Source organism: Gobio gobio (genome assembly GCF_949357685.1).
Source record: "Gobio gobio genome assembly, chromosome: 5".
Lineage (NCBI taxonomy): Eukaryota > Metazoa > Chordata > Actinopteri > Cypriniformes > Gobionidae > Gobio > Gobio gobio.
The window spans coordinates 25,696,259-25,718,095 of record NC_137101.1 but is presented as its reverse complement, the minus strand read 5'-3'; the positions used below and the strand labels follow the sequence as shown (position 1 = coordinate 25,718,095).

At 35.4% G+C, this 21,837-nt stretch overlaps 2 protein-coding genes across 2 annotated transcripts in view; both read left to right on the top strand.

The window, feature by feature from the left end:
• taf3 (TAF3 RNA polymerase II, TATA box binding protein (TBP)-associated facto) overlaps nucleotides 1–21,837 on the top strand; it is a 996,662-nt gene that overhangs the window by 850,615 nt on the left and 124,210 nt on the right. The window lies entirely within an intron of this gene.
• Nucleotides 88–21,803, top strand: tmem110l (transmembrane protein 110, like). Its single transcript, XM_079817893.1, has 8 exons — nucleotides 88–531; nucleotides 8,316–8,364; nucleotides 8,447–8,542; nucleotides 8,631–8,752; nucleotides 10,155–10,267; nucleotides 16,159–16,242; nucleotides 16,406–16,534; nucleotides 18,740–21,803. Exons 1-8 carry the CDS (start codon nucleotides 387–389, stop codon nucleotides 18,839–18,841), a joined length of 840 nt encoding a protein of 279 aa, XP_079674019.1. The 5' UTR covers nucleotides 88–386; the 3' UTR covers nucleotides 18,842–21,803.

The window sequence follows — 21,837 nt, the reverse complement described above, 5'->3', positions numbered from 1 at the left end:
AGAATTCCAAAATTAAAGAAACTTGTCCTGGTATGCGCATTCACATCAGCACATATGTTTCAGGGGGACAAAGGGCTGCAGGAGATTTCAGCAGCAGGAGGTGACGTCAGCAAGCCGCTTTCCCCTTGTTGACTCAACAACAAGAAAGAAAGAAGAAAGAAACTGACCTGAGAGAAATGCGTTATCTTATGCCGCATCGCTCAACTTCAACACGACTTCTTCAACAGCTCGAGCGCTGCGATCTAGGTTCATCAGTCTACTGTGCGAATTTCTTTGTCTTCTGGCTGGCGAAGTTATATGGAAAGCCTGTTTAAGTCGAATTCCCGAGGATTTGTGTTCCACAAAGGATCCTATGACTCTGCTTCTGGTTTTCAAACGTAGTAAACATGTTTGTTTTTATGAAGAAGAGCAGTAATATGAGTGATTTTGTGAACCCGGAGTACCAGGGCTGTGTGGACGGATCTCTGATGGACGGATTCAGTGTTTTTATTCAGGCTCTGTTGGCAGTTCTGGCTTTCAGCACTTTAATGTGTAAGTTTTCTCCGCCTTTTAAACTAACCCGCGAATGCAACAATGTTTCTGTGTGATGTGAAGGTGTTTTATATTGTTTTCTTTTAGGAATATGACGCGGCACGTGGCTTGTGGTTGGTTGGTTTGTTTACAGTTCTGTTGTTGATATTAGTGTATGGCAAGCCGTTTGGACTTTTATTCATTCGCAGGATATGAGTTCTTGATATCAACAATTCAATGTTTACTAGTTAAATTGCTAATTCCTGATATCAACAATTGAGTTTGATTGGTGACGGTTCACTAGTGAAACTACAAGTTGAAATTTAATTGTTGATATCAAGAATGAAAAAAAATTAAAAACGAATTAAAACGCATTGCCATTACAGTGATGTGTAAAGTGACACAAAGTGCTTTCAGACCATTTTTACTCTACTGTCTAGTGTATATTGTAAAATAAATGACTTAATGTAGGCCTAGGAGTTTCTTTAAGTAGCCTACTTGATTTGACCCTTAAAATGACGTTCGTTGATGTTTACAACTAAAAAATATTTACTAAAAAATGACAGGGCAGAGAAAGTGTAGTTCTGGTTATTCTTCCTGGTAATCTTTTGATCCGTTTACCCTTCTCATTGTTTGCTAATTCAAGGTGTGAAGTGTTTAATCCTCGAGCAATAAAGAAATGTCATGACTTTTAATCAATAGAGCTGCACGATACAATGTGATTCAGCCACCCACATAAACAAAACATTGACAGCATACACACCATCTAACATAAACTTGGGGTGTAGGCCTATGAAATGTATTTTATTTCATGTAGGTAGCTTATCTTTATATTTCAGTCCCTATCTCATACATAATTATTTTTAGTTTTAAATGAGGAACATGACATTTAGACATGAAATTTAGATTTAACCTGCTGGTAGACTGTGATTGTTAGGATTATGGTGACCAACATCTAATATTACAGTCACCTGGCAACAAATTGAATTTGCAGTTCAAATGGTGATGAGAAAATATGCCGGCATGAGTTGATTTTATCAGCTGGGAATTGATTGGATCATGAACAAAGAAGAGTTTGCGTAAACAATGCCTAAAATGCTGTTTGATTATTTATTGACATTATCCAATAGCTAAGAGACATCAGAAGAAAATGAGGAAGACACTTTTTTATTAAAAATTACAACAACAACAACATTTTGTATTATTATTATTGAAATGGCATGCACCAATAATTCATAGTAAGACCAGAAATGTGAATGAAAGGGATGGTCATTTACTCGCCCCCAAGTTGTTCCAAACCTGTATGAATTTCTTTGTTCTGTTGAACACACAAGAAGATATTTTGAAGAATGTTGGTAACCAAACAGTTGATGGTCCCCATTGACTTCCATAGTACTTTTTCCTGCTATGGAAGTCAATGGGGACCATCAACTTCTTCAAAATATCTTATTTTGTGGTCAGCAGAATAAATAAATTCATACAGATTTGGAACAACTCGATGTTGAGTAAATGTCAGAATTTTCATTTTTGGTTGAACTATCCCTTTAAAGGTGTGTTCACATTAGAGACATTTTGTGGGCAAAAAAAGATCAGGTGTCTGTTCAATAGTTCAAGATCAATAGTTTATCGATGTCTGAAGCTAACACAGATGACACTTTCAAACCAAGCAGCTTTCAATTGGTCAGCTTGAACCTGTTGTGAAATCTGTGTGGGGAAATCTTTCTATCTCTCTCTCTCTCACACACACACACACACACACACACACACACACACACACACACACACACACACACACACACACACACACACACACACACACACACACACACACACACACACACACACACACACGTTCTTTCCTGATCGCATGGAGTCCTGTTGCCTGTTGAAAGGACTGGATTTCAGCCACAAACATTTGCAGTAGTTGCATTATACGCACCTTACAAAAGAAAGCAGCGTTTTACTTTCCACAAAAACTCGTTGTTCTGTGAGGTAAAAGCTTTATTCAAAGATAAGATTCCTCAGCTGTGTGATAGCACATGATAACAGCAGTCACTCCTGTAGCTCATGTGATGCTCCGACCCCAAACTCAAGCTAGATTTCCAGCTGGAGGGTCCGAGTCATGTGACCTGCCTTACAAGTTTGAACCCTAAGGTTCTGAGTTGTTTCTTTCATGTCATGTCATGTGCTCATTCAGTCCAAAAATACAGTAGAGTGTTTTCTTGGTTAATATTTGGTCATTGTGACCTAATACTTAGAATTCAAGCTGCTACTAATCATTTATATAGTAAATGTGGTGGTTGTAGAGTAAGTAAGTAAATAAGAATGTTTTTTACTAAGGTGCTGATTTGTGGTGATGCTGTAAGATGTGATAAAACCTTAAAGGGATAGTTCACCCAAAGATGATACATCATCATTAATTACTGACCCTCATGTCATTCCAAACTTTCGATCCTCTTTGGAGCACAAATGAAGATCTTTTTAATGAAATCTGAGAGATTTCTGTCCCTCCGTTGACAGTCTGCAACTACCACTTTGACGAGTCAAAAAGTTCATAAAGAGACCGTAAAACTAATCCATATGAATTGAGTGGTTTATTTCAAATTTTCTGAAGAGACTTGAACGCTTTAGATGATGAACTGAGTGGATTTGGTATTTTATTACACCCATCAGTTGTGTTACAGGGAAGCCCATGTTCGCTTGATGTGCGAGAACCAATGAGGTTCATTCTCGTGTATTACGCAGCACGTTTGATCTTGCGGGTCAAACAGGTTTGGTTCAGCTTCTGTTTATGTATGCTGATCAATGTTTATATGTGCATAAAGGCCTAAATTCAATCTTTTCATCATATAAAGCGATCGTGTCTATTCAGAAATTGTGGACTAAACCTTCATGAACGCTCAGTTCATATGGATTAGTTTTACGATCTCTTTGTGAACTTTTCGAAGCATCAAAGTGGTAGTTGTGTAGCTGTCAATGGAGGGACAGAAAGCTCTCAGATTGCAACAAAAAGATCTTCATTATTGTTTTAGACCACCTAGCAACATACTAAATACCATAGTGGTGTTGAGTTTGGCATCACTCACATTTTCGTCAGAGGATGTAAAAATTAAAGTTTTCGAATTACTTCCCAGAAGCGGTTTGTTTTTTGGTCATGCACTGAATAACCCCAAAACATGGTAAATGACCTCTGGCCTTTCTAGAGTTACACATTACCATGAATCTGTGTTGTTCCTGTTGATCATTAAACTTTTTGCTGTGTACAGACTCCGAGATAAATGCCCTAATCATTAGTTATTATCAGAGGACTCATTTTTATTTATTTATTGAATGCAGAAGTTAGGTTTTACTTGCATTTTCAGGAAAGGCAAAGAGAAACGTAAGGGAGAATTTGTGACGTTTGTACTCTGTTGCCTCTGTTGATGCTTGTGTTTTTAATGTATGTACTTCCTCTTTGTTATTCTGGGCACTTCCTGGCTTCTTTTTGGCTGCTTATCTTTGCTGACGTCATCACTGTTAGTTTCCTCAGACATTCAATAATCATCCCGCTTCTGTTTGGCTGTTGATTACAGACTAACCGTTTTTGCATATTTGAAAAACGTCCCTCAGATATGTCGCTCAGCTTCGGTTGTGTAGGTTTGTGAGCTGGTTTGAGACAGAGTTTGTGTTAAACACAATTATCCTCTGCCTTGAAAGCACTTGATGTACATTAGTGATAATGTCATTTAATTCCTAATTTAGTTTCTGTTTAGTTCAATTTCTTTGATTCAGTGTTGTGTGCTTACAAAGGCAATGATGGAGTTGTCAGTTAGTCATTTTTGTTATGTTTTTGTTGTTCAGTTTTATTCTTTCTTATTATATTGTTTTGTTTGTCATGTATCAATCTAAAACGAGAACCCCTAAATTATTTAATCATTTAACCTACAAAATATTATAGTGAAATATTTTGCTTGAAAAGGGTACTTGCTTATGCTGTATTTCTTTAAAATAAATTACACTTGATTTGATATTTTGTTATAGAACTGAAAGAGATGTATACAGTACCTTAAATGCAATCTAAATCACTGTGGATGAAAGTGTCTGACAAGTGCATAAATGTAATGCACTAAAGTTCCCCAACTAATACTTAGATGATGGATGCATTGATCAAATGTGGCATTAAAGACATTTATAACGTTATAAAATGTTTATTTGAAATAAATGCTGTTCTTTAAACTTTCTGACATCAAACAATCCTGAAAAAATATATATCTTAATTTCCACAAAATAATTAAGCAGCACAACTGTTTTCAACATTGATAATAATAATAATAATAATAAATATTTCTTGAGCAGCAAACGAGGGGCCTGTACCATGATGGTAGTTTAACAAACTCAGGGTTACAGGATTAGTTTCGAGTTGACAAAACCAAACCAATCTATTCAGGCTTTGTTGGTCCCATGATGCTGATCATCAACTTTCTCTGTCAACTCAGGCTTTGATCCTGAGTTTAGCTGTGACATCAGCAGTGAACAGCCAATCACATGCTGTGGATCAGTAAAACTGATATTCACTTCTTACGAGAGAAGCAGTGTGATTCACTTCACTCTTCTGCAGAATATACATGATTTAAAAATATTAAGAATTTAAACAAATTTAAACAGAAGAATAGAGCTGTCGAGGACAACTTTAAGAAAAATCTTATACGTCAATGCAAGTAAAAGTTATGAAGTTAAATTTAGTTGATATATAGAGAGAATTGAACATTTATGCTCACATGTAATTTTTTATAGATTTAGTTATTGAATTTAAAGCTTATTTGTATGACCTTTTATATAGGCTATTTATTTTAATAATAACAAAATGCATATTAATGATTGATTTACTAAAATTATACATGTGTAATTGATTAAGGGTATAATAATTAGATAAATTATTTTTAAATAATTCAAAATTATTATTATTATAAATAAGCATTGTTAAAAGCCAGAGGTTTAAGTCTTTAATAGCCATTTGCTATGTAGTGACCTTTTAATTTGGAGTAGAAAAAAGGGGGATTGACTTTATTGCATCAGATATGTGTCACTTTGCTCACAGCTGATTGGTCCAATTTCAGTTTGAGATCTCTTATCCAGAACATAACCTGCCCTGGAGCAGGTTAGCTGTGGAGTGTAAGTTACTATGGAGATGAACACTGCTAAAAGCCAAATCACTTTAATGGTACCTTAAACCCAGGATTGGCACAAACTAAGCTTAAACATATCTGGATAGCCAGCTAAACCGGCTTCATGGTATAGGCCCCTGGGGCCCGTTTCAGTAAGGAGGTTCAACCAACTCTGAGTTTAAAGCTGAACTCTGAGTTGACTTACTCTGAGATGGGAAACTCTTGAGTTTTGGGTTTCAGAGCAGCTGAATTGAGGTTCAATCCACTTCCGTTATCAAACGCACTCTATTTTTTCCCTCTTTTTGAAAGTTGTAAAATCACTATTGTGGAGTTTTTCTTTTGCTATTTGAGCAAATGGGGACACAAAAATATATATTTAATGTATTCTTTCATTCACCGATAAAAGTTAACCCAACTATGATGACTTCAGCTTCGGAAAACCCAGAAATGTGAAAAGGGTCTATGCTCTTTCCACATAATGAAATGTCCACCTGTTACATTTATTAATTAGGGTAATGACATTATGACTTCTACTCAGGCCAGCCAAACACCAGCACCACCGACAGATGAAGAGGAGATGGAGGAAGAATATTAACATCCAACAGGGAAAATAATAAAGTATTTGTAGGAAATAAAGATGACCATACAAATTGTAAATAAATGTATTTAACAGCTGTGGTGGTGGTTATGGCATATATCTCGTACTATCATCTGGCAGCATCCTTCCATTCCATACAGTAATCCGTTTTCAGAAAGTGTGATGATGGGAATATGAGTGTCATCAATGCGTCCAACCACTGGAAATCCTAAAGGAAACTCTAATTATTAGGTTACTTCTAGAGGATTATCAAGTGAACATCAGGATCCTGTATAAAAGGACATGCCATTATTTGTCACTTTGACAGTGTCCTCATGATGAAAATATAAGAAATGAATGAATGTTCCTGCACTGCAAAAAATGCTTTTCTCACTATGTATTTTTGTCAAGTGGCAGATAATTTAATTTGTTTTAAGTAAACTTCGCTTACTTTAGATTTAGATAAAATTTATAATTTTTTGATATTTGTACTTGAAATACGTCCAAAATACTCAGTAAAGCATTTGTGGCGTTTAAATGAATGAATTAAGTATTTAAACACTGCTGGCACTTTAAAAAGGTGGAGGAGACCGAAATAAACTCTGGGTTTACCTAAGAAAACCTGCTCCTGACCAGGTTAGGTTCACAGAGTAAGTTACCCTGGTAACTGACTCTGAGTATAAGTTACCTCTCTTTTAGAAACGGGCTTGACTTACCCTGCTTTCTCAGGTTTGACACACCTCCCATTCTGAAACAGAAAACCCAGAGTTTTTCCCTTATTTCAGGGTTAACATACTCAGAGTTTTCACTTAACCTCCTTTCTGAAACGGGCCCCTGGGGCCTATACCATGAAGCCGGTTTAGCTGGCTAACCAGATATATTTAAGCTTAGTTTGTGCCAATTCTGGGTTTTAGGTACCATTAAAGTGGTTTGGATTTTAGCAGTGTTCATCGCCATAGTAACTTACACTCCACTGCTCCAGGGCAGGTTATGTTCTGGATAAGAGATCTCAAACTGAAATTGGACCAATCAGCTGTGAGCACACCTCTGATGCAACAAAGTCACTCCCCCTTTTTCTACTCCAAATTAAAGGTCACTACATAGCAAATGGTTTATAAAGACTAAAGCATCTGGCTTTTAACAATGCTTATTTATAATGATAATTATTTTGAATGATTTAGATATAATTTATGTAATTATATCTTTAATCAATTACACATAATTTTAGTTAATCAATCATTAATAGGCACTTTGTTAAAATTAATATAAATAGCCTATATAAAGGTCATACAAATAAGCTAAAATCAATAAATAAAGCTATACAAATTACTACATGTGAGCTTAAATGTTCAATTCTCTCTATATATCAACTAAACTAACTTCATAACTTTTACTTGCATTGACATAGTAAGATTTTTTCTTTAAGTTGTCCTCTTTCATAGACCGCTCTTATTTTTTTTTTTCTTGCTGTGTAAATTTGTTCCACTGATCCACAGCATGTGATTGGCTGTTCACTGCTGATGTCACAGCTAAACTCCTAAACTTAGGATCAAAGCCTGAGTTAACAGAGAAAGTTGATGATCAATGTCATGGTACCAACAAAGCCTGAATAGATTGGTTTGGTTTTGACAACTCGAAACTAATCCTGTAACCCTGAGTTTGTCAAACTACCATCATGGTACAGGCCCCAGCATATTCATGATTTCTGAAGGATCATGTGACATTGAAGACTGGAGTAATGATGCTGAAAATTCAGCTTTTCCATCATTTATTCATATAGAAAACAGTTATTTTAAATTGTAATAATATTTCACAATACTACTGTTTTACTGCAGCTTTGATCAAATAAATGCAGCCTTGGTAAGCATGAGAGACTTCTTTCAAAAACATGAAAAATATTACAAACCGCATACACACAATCACTGATTCAATGATATTCACACTTTTATTACTGTATCTGAATTTAATGTGTTAAGTTATTATACTATATTAAACCAATTGTCACCATGTTTAGAGTGAAACGCATGGATGTTTATAACTTAAACATTATTCGAGCTGACTGATTAATATCTTTGTCTTTACAGTGAAGAGGTTTCGTGAACCTGTTGGAATTAGAAGACCTTGGAAGATCTGGTAATTTATATTACACTTTAGTGAAGAAATATGATGTAATAATAATGTAATAACTCAAAACATTCTTTCGTTTTGCCTTCAGGATCTTTGATACATCTAAACAAGCCATTGGTGCTCTTTTCATGCATTTTGCCAACATATTCCTCTCCACGCTCACCAATGAAGATCCCTGCTCTCTGTGAGTCGGTTATTACTTGTTTGTTATTACTTTATTGCTTCAGCCTGAAATTACACTAACCGTATATGACCCTTTTCTGTTTTTACAGTTATCTATTGAACTTCCTGTTGGATGCCACATTGGGAATGCTGGTGATCTGGGTTGGGGTGAAGGTTGTTTCCAAGATAGTGGAACATAAACAACTAACACTGCTAATGTTTGGAGAATATGGTGAGCTACATTAATGGAAGCTAGTATTACACTTAAAAATGGTATCTATGGTTCCATAAAGAACCTTTAAGTGTCTTTTATAGTGGACCAAGGTTCTTTTAGATGTCACACTAGAAAAAAATGGTTCTTTAAAGAACTTGCTTACTTCTTCTACATTTGAAACCTTTATTTTTTGTATTGTGGTTGAACGTAGGGAAAAAGGGGTCTGTTTAAAGTTCAAGACTGCTATCATAATGACCAGGAAACATAAACCAAATATTTAAAACAAAAGAGAAACTAATGCATCCGTTTGTTTCAGTTGCATGTCACCACCAGAGGGCGCTGTATGTTATATTTTTCATTGTTTGGGTAGTTTCCATACACTTGTTATTTCCCCCTCTCTGGGATTTCCTTGGTAAAAACACCATAGAAAAAGCAAATTACACACACACATTCACACAAAGCAGATGGAATACGCCCACCGTTTCACATGAATTTGGCCAAACAATTATTGTTCATGACTGCTTTTCTGCTTAGGTCAGCTTTTGAATCCCTGTTTTGACACTTTGCCATTTTAAATTAACCAGAAGTTTTGGAAGCTGACCACATAAAGGGCTTACATGCTTAAATAAATAATACGTTAATAAACATTAACTAGAAGTTTTGGAAGCTGACCACATAAAATATGGAGGACCAGGAGTGTCACTTAAAAATAAAAGGGAGAATCAATTTATCAATTTAATAATTAAAACATGCTAACGGTCTAATCAGATTCAATGATCTATGCTAAGCTATGCTAAAAGTGCTACCGCCAGACCCGGAGATCGGCAGAATGGATTCGAAAACGGTAAAACTCAACTGTTTAACTCTAGGGGAGTTAGAAAATGAGCCTATTTTACAGCGCTCAATCGCATGAGTGACTTCATCCAGAAACAAGAATAGACCTGCCTATCCTTAATAAAAGATTTTCTTTTACATATCTTAAACCATCATGTGCAAGTTTTTGTCAGACTGTCCTTAGCAACTCACCAATACATTTTGCCGTCTCTTCTGCTGGTACCAACGACGGGTGTTGTTCAAGAATGCTTGGAAGTACAATCATAGCATGACAGCTGCTGCATTCTGAGGGACTGAGTCGTTGAATGACACTGTGCCTCATCAAACTTAATCCAAATCCTTCCATTTATTGCACAACCACATTTATCCCCTGTGTTTGCAACGTCTTCCTTAACGGCCTTCAGCTCAACTTTTTTTTACATCCCTGTGTTCTCATATATTGATTATTACATGATGTTCTTTTTTTTTTTGTGGATATTTTTTTGTATTGATGTTTGATGTCTTTTGTTTAATGTGCAAAGACAAGTTTTCTAAAGCGCTTAAAAAAATCATAATTCATTTTTGAATGTCTCTTTCTCTGTTTTAGGTGATCCTCCTCGGGTAGCGGCCTGGTTGGCTCAGTGCTCGGTGTATTTACTCATCATTGCTCTGGAGAAAAGTGTGGTCACTCTGGTGCTGCTTGTTCCCGGGTGGACCAATGTAAGATAAACATTCACACACTCAAAGTTTCTGTTATTGTTACACAGACTCACCCCATGGGTATCATTTCCCTCTACAATATTTAGTAATACCAGCCAAAGATAGATGGAACTAGAATCTGTCTTCTGTTTTTGTTTTATTTTGTATACATATGTATATATATATATATATATATATATATATATATATATATATATATATATATATATATATATATAGACGAGAACTGTTTCCAACCCTCCACACCAAAAAAAAAAAAAAGTTTAAAGTATTTTTTGCGCGCTTGAAGAAATACACTAACCTTATTGGTTGCACCTCCATTGCGTCACCACATCTTGTCAGTGGTGTATTTTTTTTGCAGCGTGTTTACTTTACAATAGACTTGCAATTAAGTTAGGAATCTTGGAGGGACACTTTCCCTGTTATACAGTGACTTTTCTGTCTCTATGATTAACTTACTCATATATTCTATAAAATGAGTCCCATATTTATAAGAAATGGCTTAAATTCTGAATGTAGGTCTTCTTTATCACTTAAACAGATATAGTAGACATTAAAAATACTATTTTGTATTTTACTCACCTTTTTATTGATACAAAGTAATCAAATTCCTCAAGAACTATAAACCATGAAATGATAAAAATCTCAAAATATTTTTTTTAGATTATGTTATTGACTATAAGGCTATGTATAACTATGTATAAGGCTAAATTGCCTCTAATCATACATATAAATCATGTGAAACTATAGTTACTATTTTCTTCATTAACCATGTCCCTGAAGTCATCTGCCACACTGTTAGGATATATTTCTTAACTTCCAAAAAAGACCACAATTCCATTTAGACCATTTTAAAGAAATTACATCATTTATTTTTCCTACTGGAAAAAACTCACTCATTTACACACACAATGAAGTAAGCTTCAACTCTCACTCCTACCTTTTTTTTTGTTTTGTTTTTGAAATGTTATTCTGCTTATCCAACTCTTAAAGTTGTGTAATGTTATGAAGAATGTTTGTCCGGTCAAAAAAATGCAAAAAAACATATCTGACACAGTTATACAAGTTATGTTTATCTGTAGAAGGTTAGCTAGCTAAATGTTGATCAGTCCAAGAACTTAGCTTAACATTTTCACATTCTAATATAGGCTAATAAATTGTATTTAGTGTATATCGCACATTCTATATATATATATATACAGTGAGGAAAATAAGTATTTGAACACCCTGCTATTTTGCAAGTTCTCCCACTTAGAAATCATGGAGGGGTCTGAAATTGTCATCGTAGGTGCATGTCCACTGTGAGAGACATAATCTAAAAAAAAAAATCCAGAAATCACAATGTATGCTTTTTTAACTATTTATTTGTATGATACAGCTGCAAATAAGTATTTGAACACCTGTCTATCGGCTAGAATTCTGACCCTCAAAGACCTGTTAGTCTGCCTTTAAAATGTCCACCTCCACTCCATTTATTATCCTAAATTAGATGCACCTGTTTGAGGTTGTTAGCTGCATAAAGACACCTGTCCACCCCATACAATCAGTAAGAATCCAACTACTAACATGGCCAAGACCAAAGAGCTGTCCAAAGACACTAGAGACAAAATTGTAAACCTCCACAAGGCTGGAAAGGGCTACAGGGAAATTGCCAAGCAGCTTGGTGAAAAAAGGTCCACTGTTGGAGCAATCATTAGAAAATGGAAGAAGCTAAACATGACTGTCAATCTCCCTCGGACTGGGGCTCCATGCAAGATCTCACCTCGTGGGGTCTCAATGATCCTAAGAAAGGTGAGAAATCAGCCCAGAACTACACAGGAGGAGCTGGTCAATGACCTGAAAAGAGCTGGGACCACCGTTTCCAAGGTTACTGTTGGTAATACACTAAGACGTCATGGTTTGAAATCATGCATGGCACGGAAGGTTCCCCTGCTTAAACCAGCACATGTCCAGGCCAGTCTTAAGTTTGCCAATGACCATTTGGATGATCCAGAGGAGTCATGGGAGAAAGTCATGTGGTCAGATGAGACCAAAATAGAACTTTTTGGTCATAATTCCACTAAACGTGTTTGGAGGAAGAAGAATGATGAGTACTAGAGCCCTGCTCTTGAAGACTGTTTTCTTCATCCCGCTCCCGCCCGCACCCGACAGGCAACAGAACGTAATGTGAACGTAATGTGAACACAAAATAGCAAACGGACATTTAGAAACAATCCATTTCCACTCACTAAACTTCTATGTATTGTTTGTCAAAAACACCAAACAGTCAACTTGACCTGCAGGGAGTGCTGAGCGTTTTTGGTGAGGTATGATCAAGTAGCTATGTATTTGCCAGCTGCGTAATATGTGGATACATATAACGTTATACCGCATGATTTTGCCTACCAAAACAATTGAGAAACTTCTCCAAATGTCAGACTTTCATTGCTTAGCTTTTGTGCTGTAAATACCTCGTTTGAGGTTCTTTTCTACATCATCTATTGACATCTTCTCCATCATGTCGTTAGGCAACCTCCCTATCCCGCCGATTCCCGCAGTGTTTTTTTTAGCCGCCCATTCCCGCCCGCAGCAAAATTCAAACCGCCCGCTCCCGCGAGATTTGCGTTGGGTCCCGCGGGACCCGGCGGGACTCAATCCCAATGCAGCCCTCTAATGAGCACCATCCCAAGAACACCATCCCTACTGTGAAGAACGGGGGTGGTAGCATCATGCTTTGGGGGTGTTTTTCTGCACATGGGACAGGGCGACTGCACTGTATTAAGGAGAGGATGACCGGGGCCATGTATTGCGAGATTTTGGGGAACAACCTCCTTCCCTCAGTTAGAGCATTGAAGATGGGTCGAGGCTGGGTCTTCCAACATGACAATGACCCGAAGCATACAGCCAGGATAACCAAGGAGTGGCTCTGTAAGAAGCATCTCAAGGTTCTGGCGTGGCCTAGCCCGTCTCTAGACCTAAACCCAATAGAGAATCTTTGGAGGGAGCTCAAACTCTGTGTTTCTCAGCGACAGGCCAGAAACCTGACTGATCTAGAAAAGATCTGTGTGGAGGAGTGGGCCAAAATCCTTCCTGCAGTGTGTGCAAACCTGGTGAAAAACTACAGGAAACGTTTGACCTCTGTAATTGCAAACAAAGGCTACTGTACAAAATATTAACATTGATTTTCTCAGGTGTTCAAATACTTATTTGCAGCTGTATCATACAAATAAATAGTTAAAAAATCATACATTGTGATTTCTGGATTTTTTTTTTTAGATTATGTCTCTCACAGTGGACTATGACAATTGACAATGACAATTTCAGACCCCTCCATGATTTCTAATTGGGAGAACTTGCAAAATAGCAGGGTGTTCAAATACTTACTTTCCTCACAATATTAACAATATTATTTAAGTGCAGTTCCACACATTACTGATGGCAAACCATGCTGGACAATGACGGAAAACTCATCCACTGTTATGGTGTTCCACCCTGTAATGTGGGTCGTTTTTAAATAATAATTTGACAGCAACTTTAATGTTTATTATGTACTTATGTCTTATTTTGGGTGGTGAGGAGCATTAACAGCATATATGTTTTTGAAATTTGTTTTATTATTTACTAGGTACTAGGTATTTATTAGGTACAAAAAGTACCTAATCTTAATAATCAAGACATTCTAATCATCAATAATAGTTTTGTTATTGTTTCAAGAATAAAAAATACATGGCAAAAGGGACATATACTCTCCAAGAAAAGCTTGTTATTGTGTAACATTTACATTATAAACATTTTGTGATAACTATGTATATGTCCCTAACAGGGTGGAACACCTTAATGGCCAGTGTCTGAACAATGAATCTACCCATAATTATAATTTTTTAGTCCCTGAGCTTGACCAATATGTATTTATATTTTGCTAAAAACATGAAAACCATGTACTTTTTTCCCCAACATTTATGAAGCCAAAATGTTACCACATACTAGGAATGACCCGAGCTGAAAGATCTGCTTGTGTTTCTGCTAAGTGGTGTGCAAGTGAATCCCCCCTCTTTTTTTATTCCTTATTATTTTTATTTTGAGCATATCAGTTTTTGGGGTTTTTAAAACTTTCAACACTTCAAATCCTTTTTATTTACATTCCTCTTTATTAAATGTTATTATTGCCTGCAATTTGTAAAACTTCGCAATAATTTTTTGGGGATATTCTAAAATGTTTGGTTAATTTTCCTTTATTTATTCCATTCAATTCCTTTGTTTAAGTTTTTGTGAACAGATGTATATGTTCAGACAGGTTGTTTATTTTGTACACTCTAAAACCGGATAAGTTGAGTTTACTTAAAAAATTTGAAGAAAGTGGTTGCCCTAAAAAATTTAAGTAATGATTACTTGATAAACTTGAGTTAAATTTATTTAAAGATATTAGTCGTTCTAATAACTATTTTAAGTTGAATAGACTAAATACTTTAATTTTAAGTAATACCGCTGTTTAATTACTTCACTTATCTTTTTAATTGCATTAAGTTGTTCTTACTTAAACCGTTTAAGTTTTGTCAACTTAATTCTATCTGGGATCTGAGGAAGTGTACTCCCAGAGTGCATTGTGGCATGAATAAATTAATTGCTTCGTTTTACTATTTTTGCCTTTATTTTACTATTTTACTATTTGTCTTTTGTCAGTATAACCCCAATAATGACAGCAAGTAAAATAGTAAAGGTCGTATTAATAATAAAAAAAAAATAATAAAAAAAAATCCTTGTTACCATTGTTGTGTTTTGCATGCTGAATGTTGAAGTGTGTGTGTGACGTCATGGTCAAATGATATTGTGACAAACATAGAGGGATTATATCAACTCAATTAAAAGGTTATGCCATAAATATTAGCAAAAAAAATGTTAAAAGGTCATTATTTGACATGAAAAATAGTTATGTTCTATATATCATTAATGGACAAATATTACATATATATATATATATACATATATACATAAACATATATATATACATATACATATACATATACATATATATATTACTTCCCTTGTTTTGAAATCAATTTCTTGTTGCATTGTTGCATTAATAGGAAGTTAATTACTATAATATGAATGAAGTTCCAAGTGTCCAACCAAAGAGAACACTAATCACAATTATGGTGAGAAGAAGTGGAGGAAATGAGTGATAAGTCTAGAAAAAATTGCCCCGCCTCAAAAACACTTTGCCCGTCCACCCGTCCACCCGCTTGTTTTTTTGCTTTGGCAAAATGGTACTCAAACCAGTCAAGTAATGTTTACTTGAGTTTTCTAAGTAACGAAGGCATAGCATGCAAATAGTTCAGATTACTTTTCTGTTTTAAGTAAGGTCAACAAATTATTGGACATTAAGTAAAGTTTACTAAAAAAGTCTTAGTAAGAACAACTGTTGGATTTTACAGTGTACTGTTTTTTAAAAAAATATTTGATTAAGAGTTTATTTTAATGCAGTGGTTTTAAGGCCCTGACACACCATTCTGACGGTTTGGCCCAGACCCAGTCAACGTGAGCCAACCCCACAGTCGGCTTTAGTCATTGCTAGTTCTTTGACCTTCACACCTAACAGTAATCAGTCCTAGCACACCCAGCAGTGTTTCAGCTGTATTTTTCATTGTGAATGTGATGTCCATGAAATTTCACGGATTCCTGTATATGTCCGCAAATGTGAGGTTTTCGGATTTGTCTGGAAATATACTGAACTCTGATCCGCTTTTTCTCACTTACATCCGGTAAACATCAGCTTACACAGGAGTTTACCATGCCCGGATATTGCTGGATTTCAGTGTTTTCATGCAGTGATTTATTATTATTATTATTATTATTACTTATTAGATGTATATGCATGTTTTTAAGTGCTGACTACTCGTCTTTGTGTGTTGTAGCTGGAGGAGGTGGTGTTGGACTACATCCCAAACCCACAGCTGGAGTTAGCCATCGTCATGCTGATCGTGCCTTTCATTGTGAATGTGAGTCATTCAAGAATAATGCATGACATCCATCCATCCCAATCCCATCCATCCATCCATATCCCATCCCACCCCTCCATCCATCCATGCATCCATCCATCCATCCATCCATCCATCCATCCTTATATAATGCAACTTATTTCTGTAAATGTATGTGTTTCAGTCTATAATGTTCTGGCTGGTGGACAGTTTAACAATGCGGAAATATAAGAAGATGACATCTCTGGAAGGCTCACATGACTGTCCAAAGCAAGTAGAGGTGTTGCCAAATGAAAGCAATGATGAAGCTGAGGTGAGAATATCAATAAATGCACATTTAAAAAAAACAAGGGGTTTCATTCACTAATAATTGCATGGATAATTTGTAATTATACGCACAAGAGAACCCTCACAGTCATGTCAAATGTCAACATTTAAATTTAATAATAAATTTACTAAGTTAATGCTATTTATTGAAATGTTATTTATTATGACAGATTTAACCTGGAAACTGTACATTAAGTTACACCAGTGAAAGTTGTTTTTAATGGTAAGACTAAGATCAGGTGTTAATAGTTCTTTCAGGCAACAAATGCATATTGTCATGTTTTACTCATAGATCACCAATGAGGGTGTAACAATGTTTGTTTATAAGGGAAGGAGGAGGCAAGGACCGGTGAATGCTTTAATCGCTTTAATACTTTAATCCTAAAACAAACAAGCAACAAAATGAAAGTTTGTCACAGACAACTACCGCTTAAACTAAAACAAAACTACAGCATAAAGTCCCAGACCTGGTCCTCTCTTGTCTTGCATTGTCGTCACTCCTCCTTTTATCCTCCTGGAGCTCCTCCGTGGGACTAGAGACCGATGTGGCACGCAGGTGGCGCTCCTTAGCAACTTGCGCCACTCTGCTCCTACGGCTTTCGGCCCCGCCCTGCTTTCCACACAGGGTTAGAACACACAACCTTTTTTCTTTTTTTTTTTTTACCAGCACAATTTTTTTTATCACTAGATTACGCCATCATAAACATATTTTGAAGATGCTATTTTTAAAAGTAAAGTGTGTAATTTCTGTGACAACAAAGAATTTCAAAAGCTTTCATAATACCACCACTCATGTGCAAACCCCAGGATTTGTTTATGCTGGGTTTAGCAATCAATATGGAGATCCAGGAAAAAATGAGTCAGTAACAATTCCTTATGACCTTGTTCCCCATATCTGTCCCTCTGGACATTTCATCCAAGTTTAGTTAAATTCATTGGTTCTCAGCTGGTTTGTTTCAGGTCTGTTTTGACTGAGTTGCATAAAACGGGGAAAAAAAACTAAGCTAAATGCAAATAATAAATGGAACCATCCATATAACACAATAAATGGATTTACCAACTTTTAAAAGGGAGGAGTGTCACATCTTTGGTTATTGACCTTAAAGAGCATGCCTCCAATCCAACTCTTAGGTTATTTTAATGCAAATTCATCATCGATTTGGTAAAATAAAATGCCAAAATAAATAAATGGATTTGGAAAATGCCCTTTCTCCTCAAAAATCATTTAAAAATACACAAAACTAAAGGAAACATGATTCAGACTACATTAAATACAGATTCAAATTAAAAAATATGATTTGGTCATACCAAAGTGTGTTTTCTGCAGTGAAATGTTTGCTGTGGAGATCATGAAACCATCAAAATTCAACATTAATCCAATTCAGCCTATGTTAGAATAATAATTTAGCATATTGCAATTTATGCTAATATTAGTCAATCAAAATTTTGATTTTACAAATATTATTGTTTTTGTTTGTATATTAAACAATTTTGTTCCCTGAAGCAAAATCTTTTTTTTTTTAGTTATTATTATTAGTTTGGCTTTATTCTTGCATATCATTTCAAATGAAGTCGCTCAGCTGAAATGAATGTTTTGTTTCTGGGGTTGTAGATGAATAGTTTGATTGTGTGTTTGTGTATTGTATTCTTCTTCTTGAATGGTGGGATTGTGCTATATGAATGTGATTACAGGACAGATTTTTTTTATTATTATTTTCGTCATTTGACCAAAGACCTTTCCAAATGCCGCTGATCTCTAGGGTCAAATTATCTCCATTTGTTGGGCAATACGGGGTCTTTCCCATTCTTTTACTTTGTTTTTCTCCTCTCATCTTTTATTTTTTCCCTCATCTCGCTTTCCTTCACTCCTCCAGTACTGGTAGTGTGCCAGCTGCTCACAAATCATCCATTTGTTCAGCGATCGCAGTGACATTTGGAACATGTTTCCATAAGCTCATGCTATGGAGAATGATTCCAAATCTGTGGAAAGTGTGTTTGATGAGTGCCCATATGAACGAGAATGTATAAAACTGTCAATCTTCTGCTGTATTCATCCATCTGCGCTTATGGTTTCATAGATTTATGCTATAACTATAAAGTGATCCAACTCACATGAATGGGAAAGCAATCATATGTAAGATCTGGCCAGGCTATTCACTTGACCTCAAACTGTGTTTATATGTTTGTGTAGGTGCTGCTAAAGGAAGATGAAGATGATGCTACAGTTTGTTCTGAAGAGGAAGATCACAGCTCAACAGAAGAGGCATTAATACGAGTCTATATGGAAGTTTAAAAAAGACAAAGTATACCTATATCAATATTTCTTATACCCTACATCTCTGTTTCTAATACTAGAGAGCTGCATTGGTGTTTACTACCTACCTTCTAAGGCAGTTCTCTAATTGAAATGGTATCTCATTTGAAACCTTCTAATTAGGTAGAAACTCCACAGCACAAATATAACTTTACACTGGAGACTAGAATCAAATGATTCCAATAGAGTTTGGTGTTAGCATGTCGCTAGGCTAGCAACACAACACTCAATACTTGACACAAGACCAAGTATAAAAATCCACGACACACGTAAAATGTTGAGTAAAATTCTACATTTTTAGTTGGATTAAACTTTTATATTGATAGGCTACTCGAATGAAATATATTTATTGTCAACTTTTCATTTATCATTTAGTATGCTTGTAAATTCTGAAACGGTCTTCTTTTTGAGAGAGAAAATGGCTTTAATGGCTTAAATAGAGCTTTTCATAAGAAGTACACTTAGAGTAGTCCCAATAGAGCCTGACGTTAGCATGTTGCAAAGCTAACGGCACAATGCTTCAATAAGTATAACCATTCCTTTAGTTTTAGTTAGATTTAACTTCTATATTGGTATTCAATGAAATATAAGTATTTATTGTCAACATTTCTCTCGGATCGTCCGCCATCTTAATCATTAATTAAAAAAAATTTATACATTTCCTTTCCTGCGAAGGAATGCTGTGCTAGAAATCATCTCTTATTCCCTTAAATAGGGCACTATTTGAGGGGACAGCCATTTGGAGTGTTGTCCAAAACCACAGCGGATGTTATCGTGTGCACTCATTCAATCCCACAATGCACCGCAATAACGAGTGTACAACTAATGTATGCTCAACGGCTAGAGAATACCCATAATGCACTGTGAGAATCACGCGCAAAATGAATTCCCACGCCTGACCTGAAGAAAATCCCCTCAACTGAATCATCCATTTTCCAAATCGCTGGTCCATTGTAGCTACAGCATAATATCATACAGGTATAAATTCCGTTTTAATTGGTTATTAAATTGTTTAATTTAGGTATATACATAGTTTCCATGAGAGATTTCATGATAAATATTTCCATCGCTCGGTGACCAAATTCAATCACTCGTTTTCATTCAATCCCTCAAGTGAACAATATTAGTGAACTAATGTAGGGAATAGTGAATGAAGGGTGGAAGGAGCAATTTCAAACAAAGCCTTTTGTTTTGGGTGCGTACCTATGATACCTGTAGTTCACTCAAATATTAAAATTCTGTCATTAATTATACTCGCCCTCATGTCATTCCAAACCTGTAAGACTTTCGTTCATCTTCGGAGCACAAATGAAGGTCTTTTTTGATGAAATCTTAGAGCTTTCTGTCCTTCCATTGACACACTACAACTAATCCATATGAATTGAGCGGTTTAGTCCAAATTTAATAAAAGCCTAAATTAAATCTGTTCGTCATATAAAGAAATAATTTCTCTTCAGAAAATTTAAACTAAATCCATTCATATCGATTAGTTTTACGATCTTTTTATGAACTTTTTAAAGTGTCGAAGTGGTAGTTGCGTGGCTGTCAATGGATGGACAGAAATCTCTCAGATTTTATTAAAAATGTCTTCATTTGTATTACGAAGATGAACGAAAGTCTTACAGGTTTGGAACAACATGAGGGTGAGTAGATGATGACAGAAATGTCATATTCGGGCGAACTATCCCTTTAAACCAGCAAATACATTTTGTTATCCCAATTGGTTATCTTTTATTGGTTATTCGTATCATTTTAGGAAAATTCTCTTTAGGTTTTATTTTTGTTACCATAGAAGCGTTCTTGCAACATTCTCAGAACATTTTCAGAGGGGAAAATGCTGTCTAGGTAGGCAGTTCACTAGATTTGACAGCTTGCAATACTTCATGTAAAGCTGCATTTTATGATTATTATGGATGCTGCTCATATTAAATATGAGCTGATTTTAATCGAGATACTATGTGGAATATTTGTACTTTAAAAATTTGTTTGTTAGGCTATCAGAGTTAGTGAATCAAAAATGGTCACCAATTTACCTGTTACAACATCTAAGTTATACATTTTGCCTTATACGTACATTTACTGTATATAAATTTGAACCTAAAATTGTTGGAAAAAGAGAAAGTTTGTGTCTATGTAATTTGTCATGAACAGAAAGAGAGTTGAATTGCATCAGTGCATTTAAAAATATATATATTTTCAAATGGCATTTTAGGATCGTTGTATGTTCATGTAGAAGCAGTATAAGATAATTAATAGAATGTGAGTTATTAAAGGGAAACATTATCCTCCCGCCACGTCCTTTAGAGTTCATACTTCTAAGAAGTTAATTAGAAGTAGAGAAACAGAGACAGGTGAGAGAGGAGGTCTAGTGTTTTTCCTGATTATAGACGTTCAGACTTTTCATTTGAAGTCTAAACAGCTCATGCCACTACCTGCGATGAACACCTCACTGTAAACACAGTACAACCACTTTCCAGCTCTTGACACACATGTTAGAAAATTTAATATCTGTAACTCACCCATAAGAAAAAAAGTTGTCTTGTGTAAAACCATTTGTAAATATTGAGTGAAAGATCAGATGATCTTTGTGTTTCAACAAAGTTTAAACAATGTTTTTTATAGTTGTTTTTGTATTTTTACGCATTGCAACATCGTGCAATAGTTCTGATCAATTTCATATACAATGTAGAAAATAATAATGTAGTAACTGTAAAATTTCAGCTGTTAAATTATATTGATTTCTTCAAAATTGTATTAATGTCAATATGCACATGCGGTCTCTTTAACATGTTTGAGAAAACGTCTTTTGATATTGTTTGTTGCAATTTTTTTTATTTGATGTAAGCAAATAAAACTACAGTTTGAGTGCTAAAGTCTTTTATTACGAGCTTGAAACTAAGTTGTGAAATGCTAAGAAATTGTAATAAAAAAATCTAGAACGAACTTTCTAGCAGATGGATGTCACTTAAAGAATT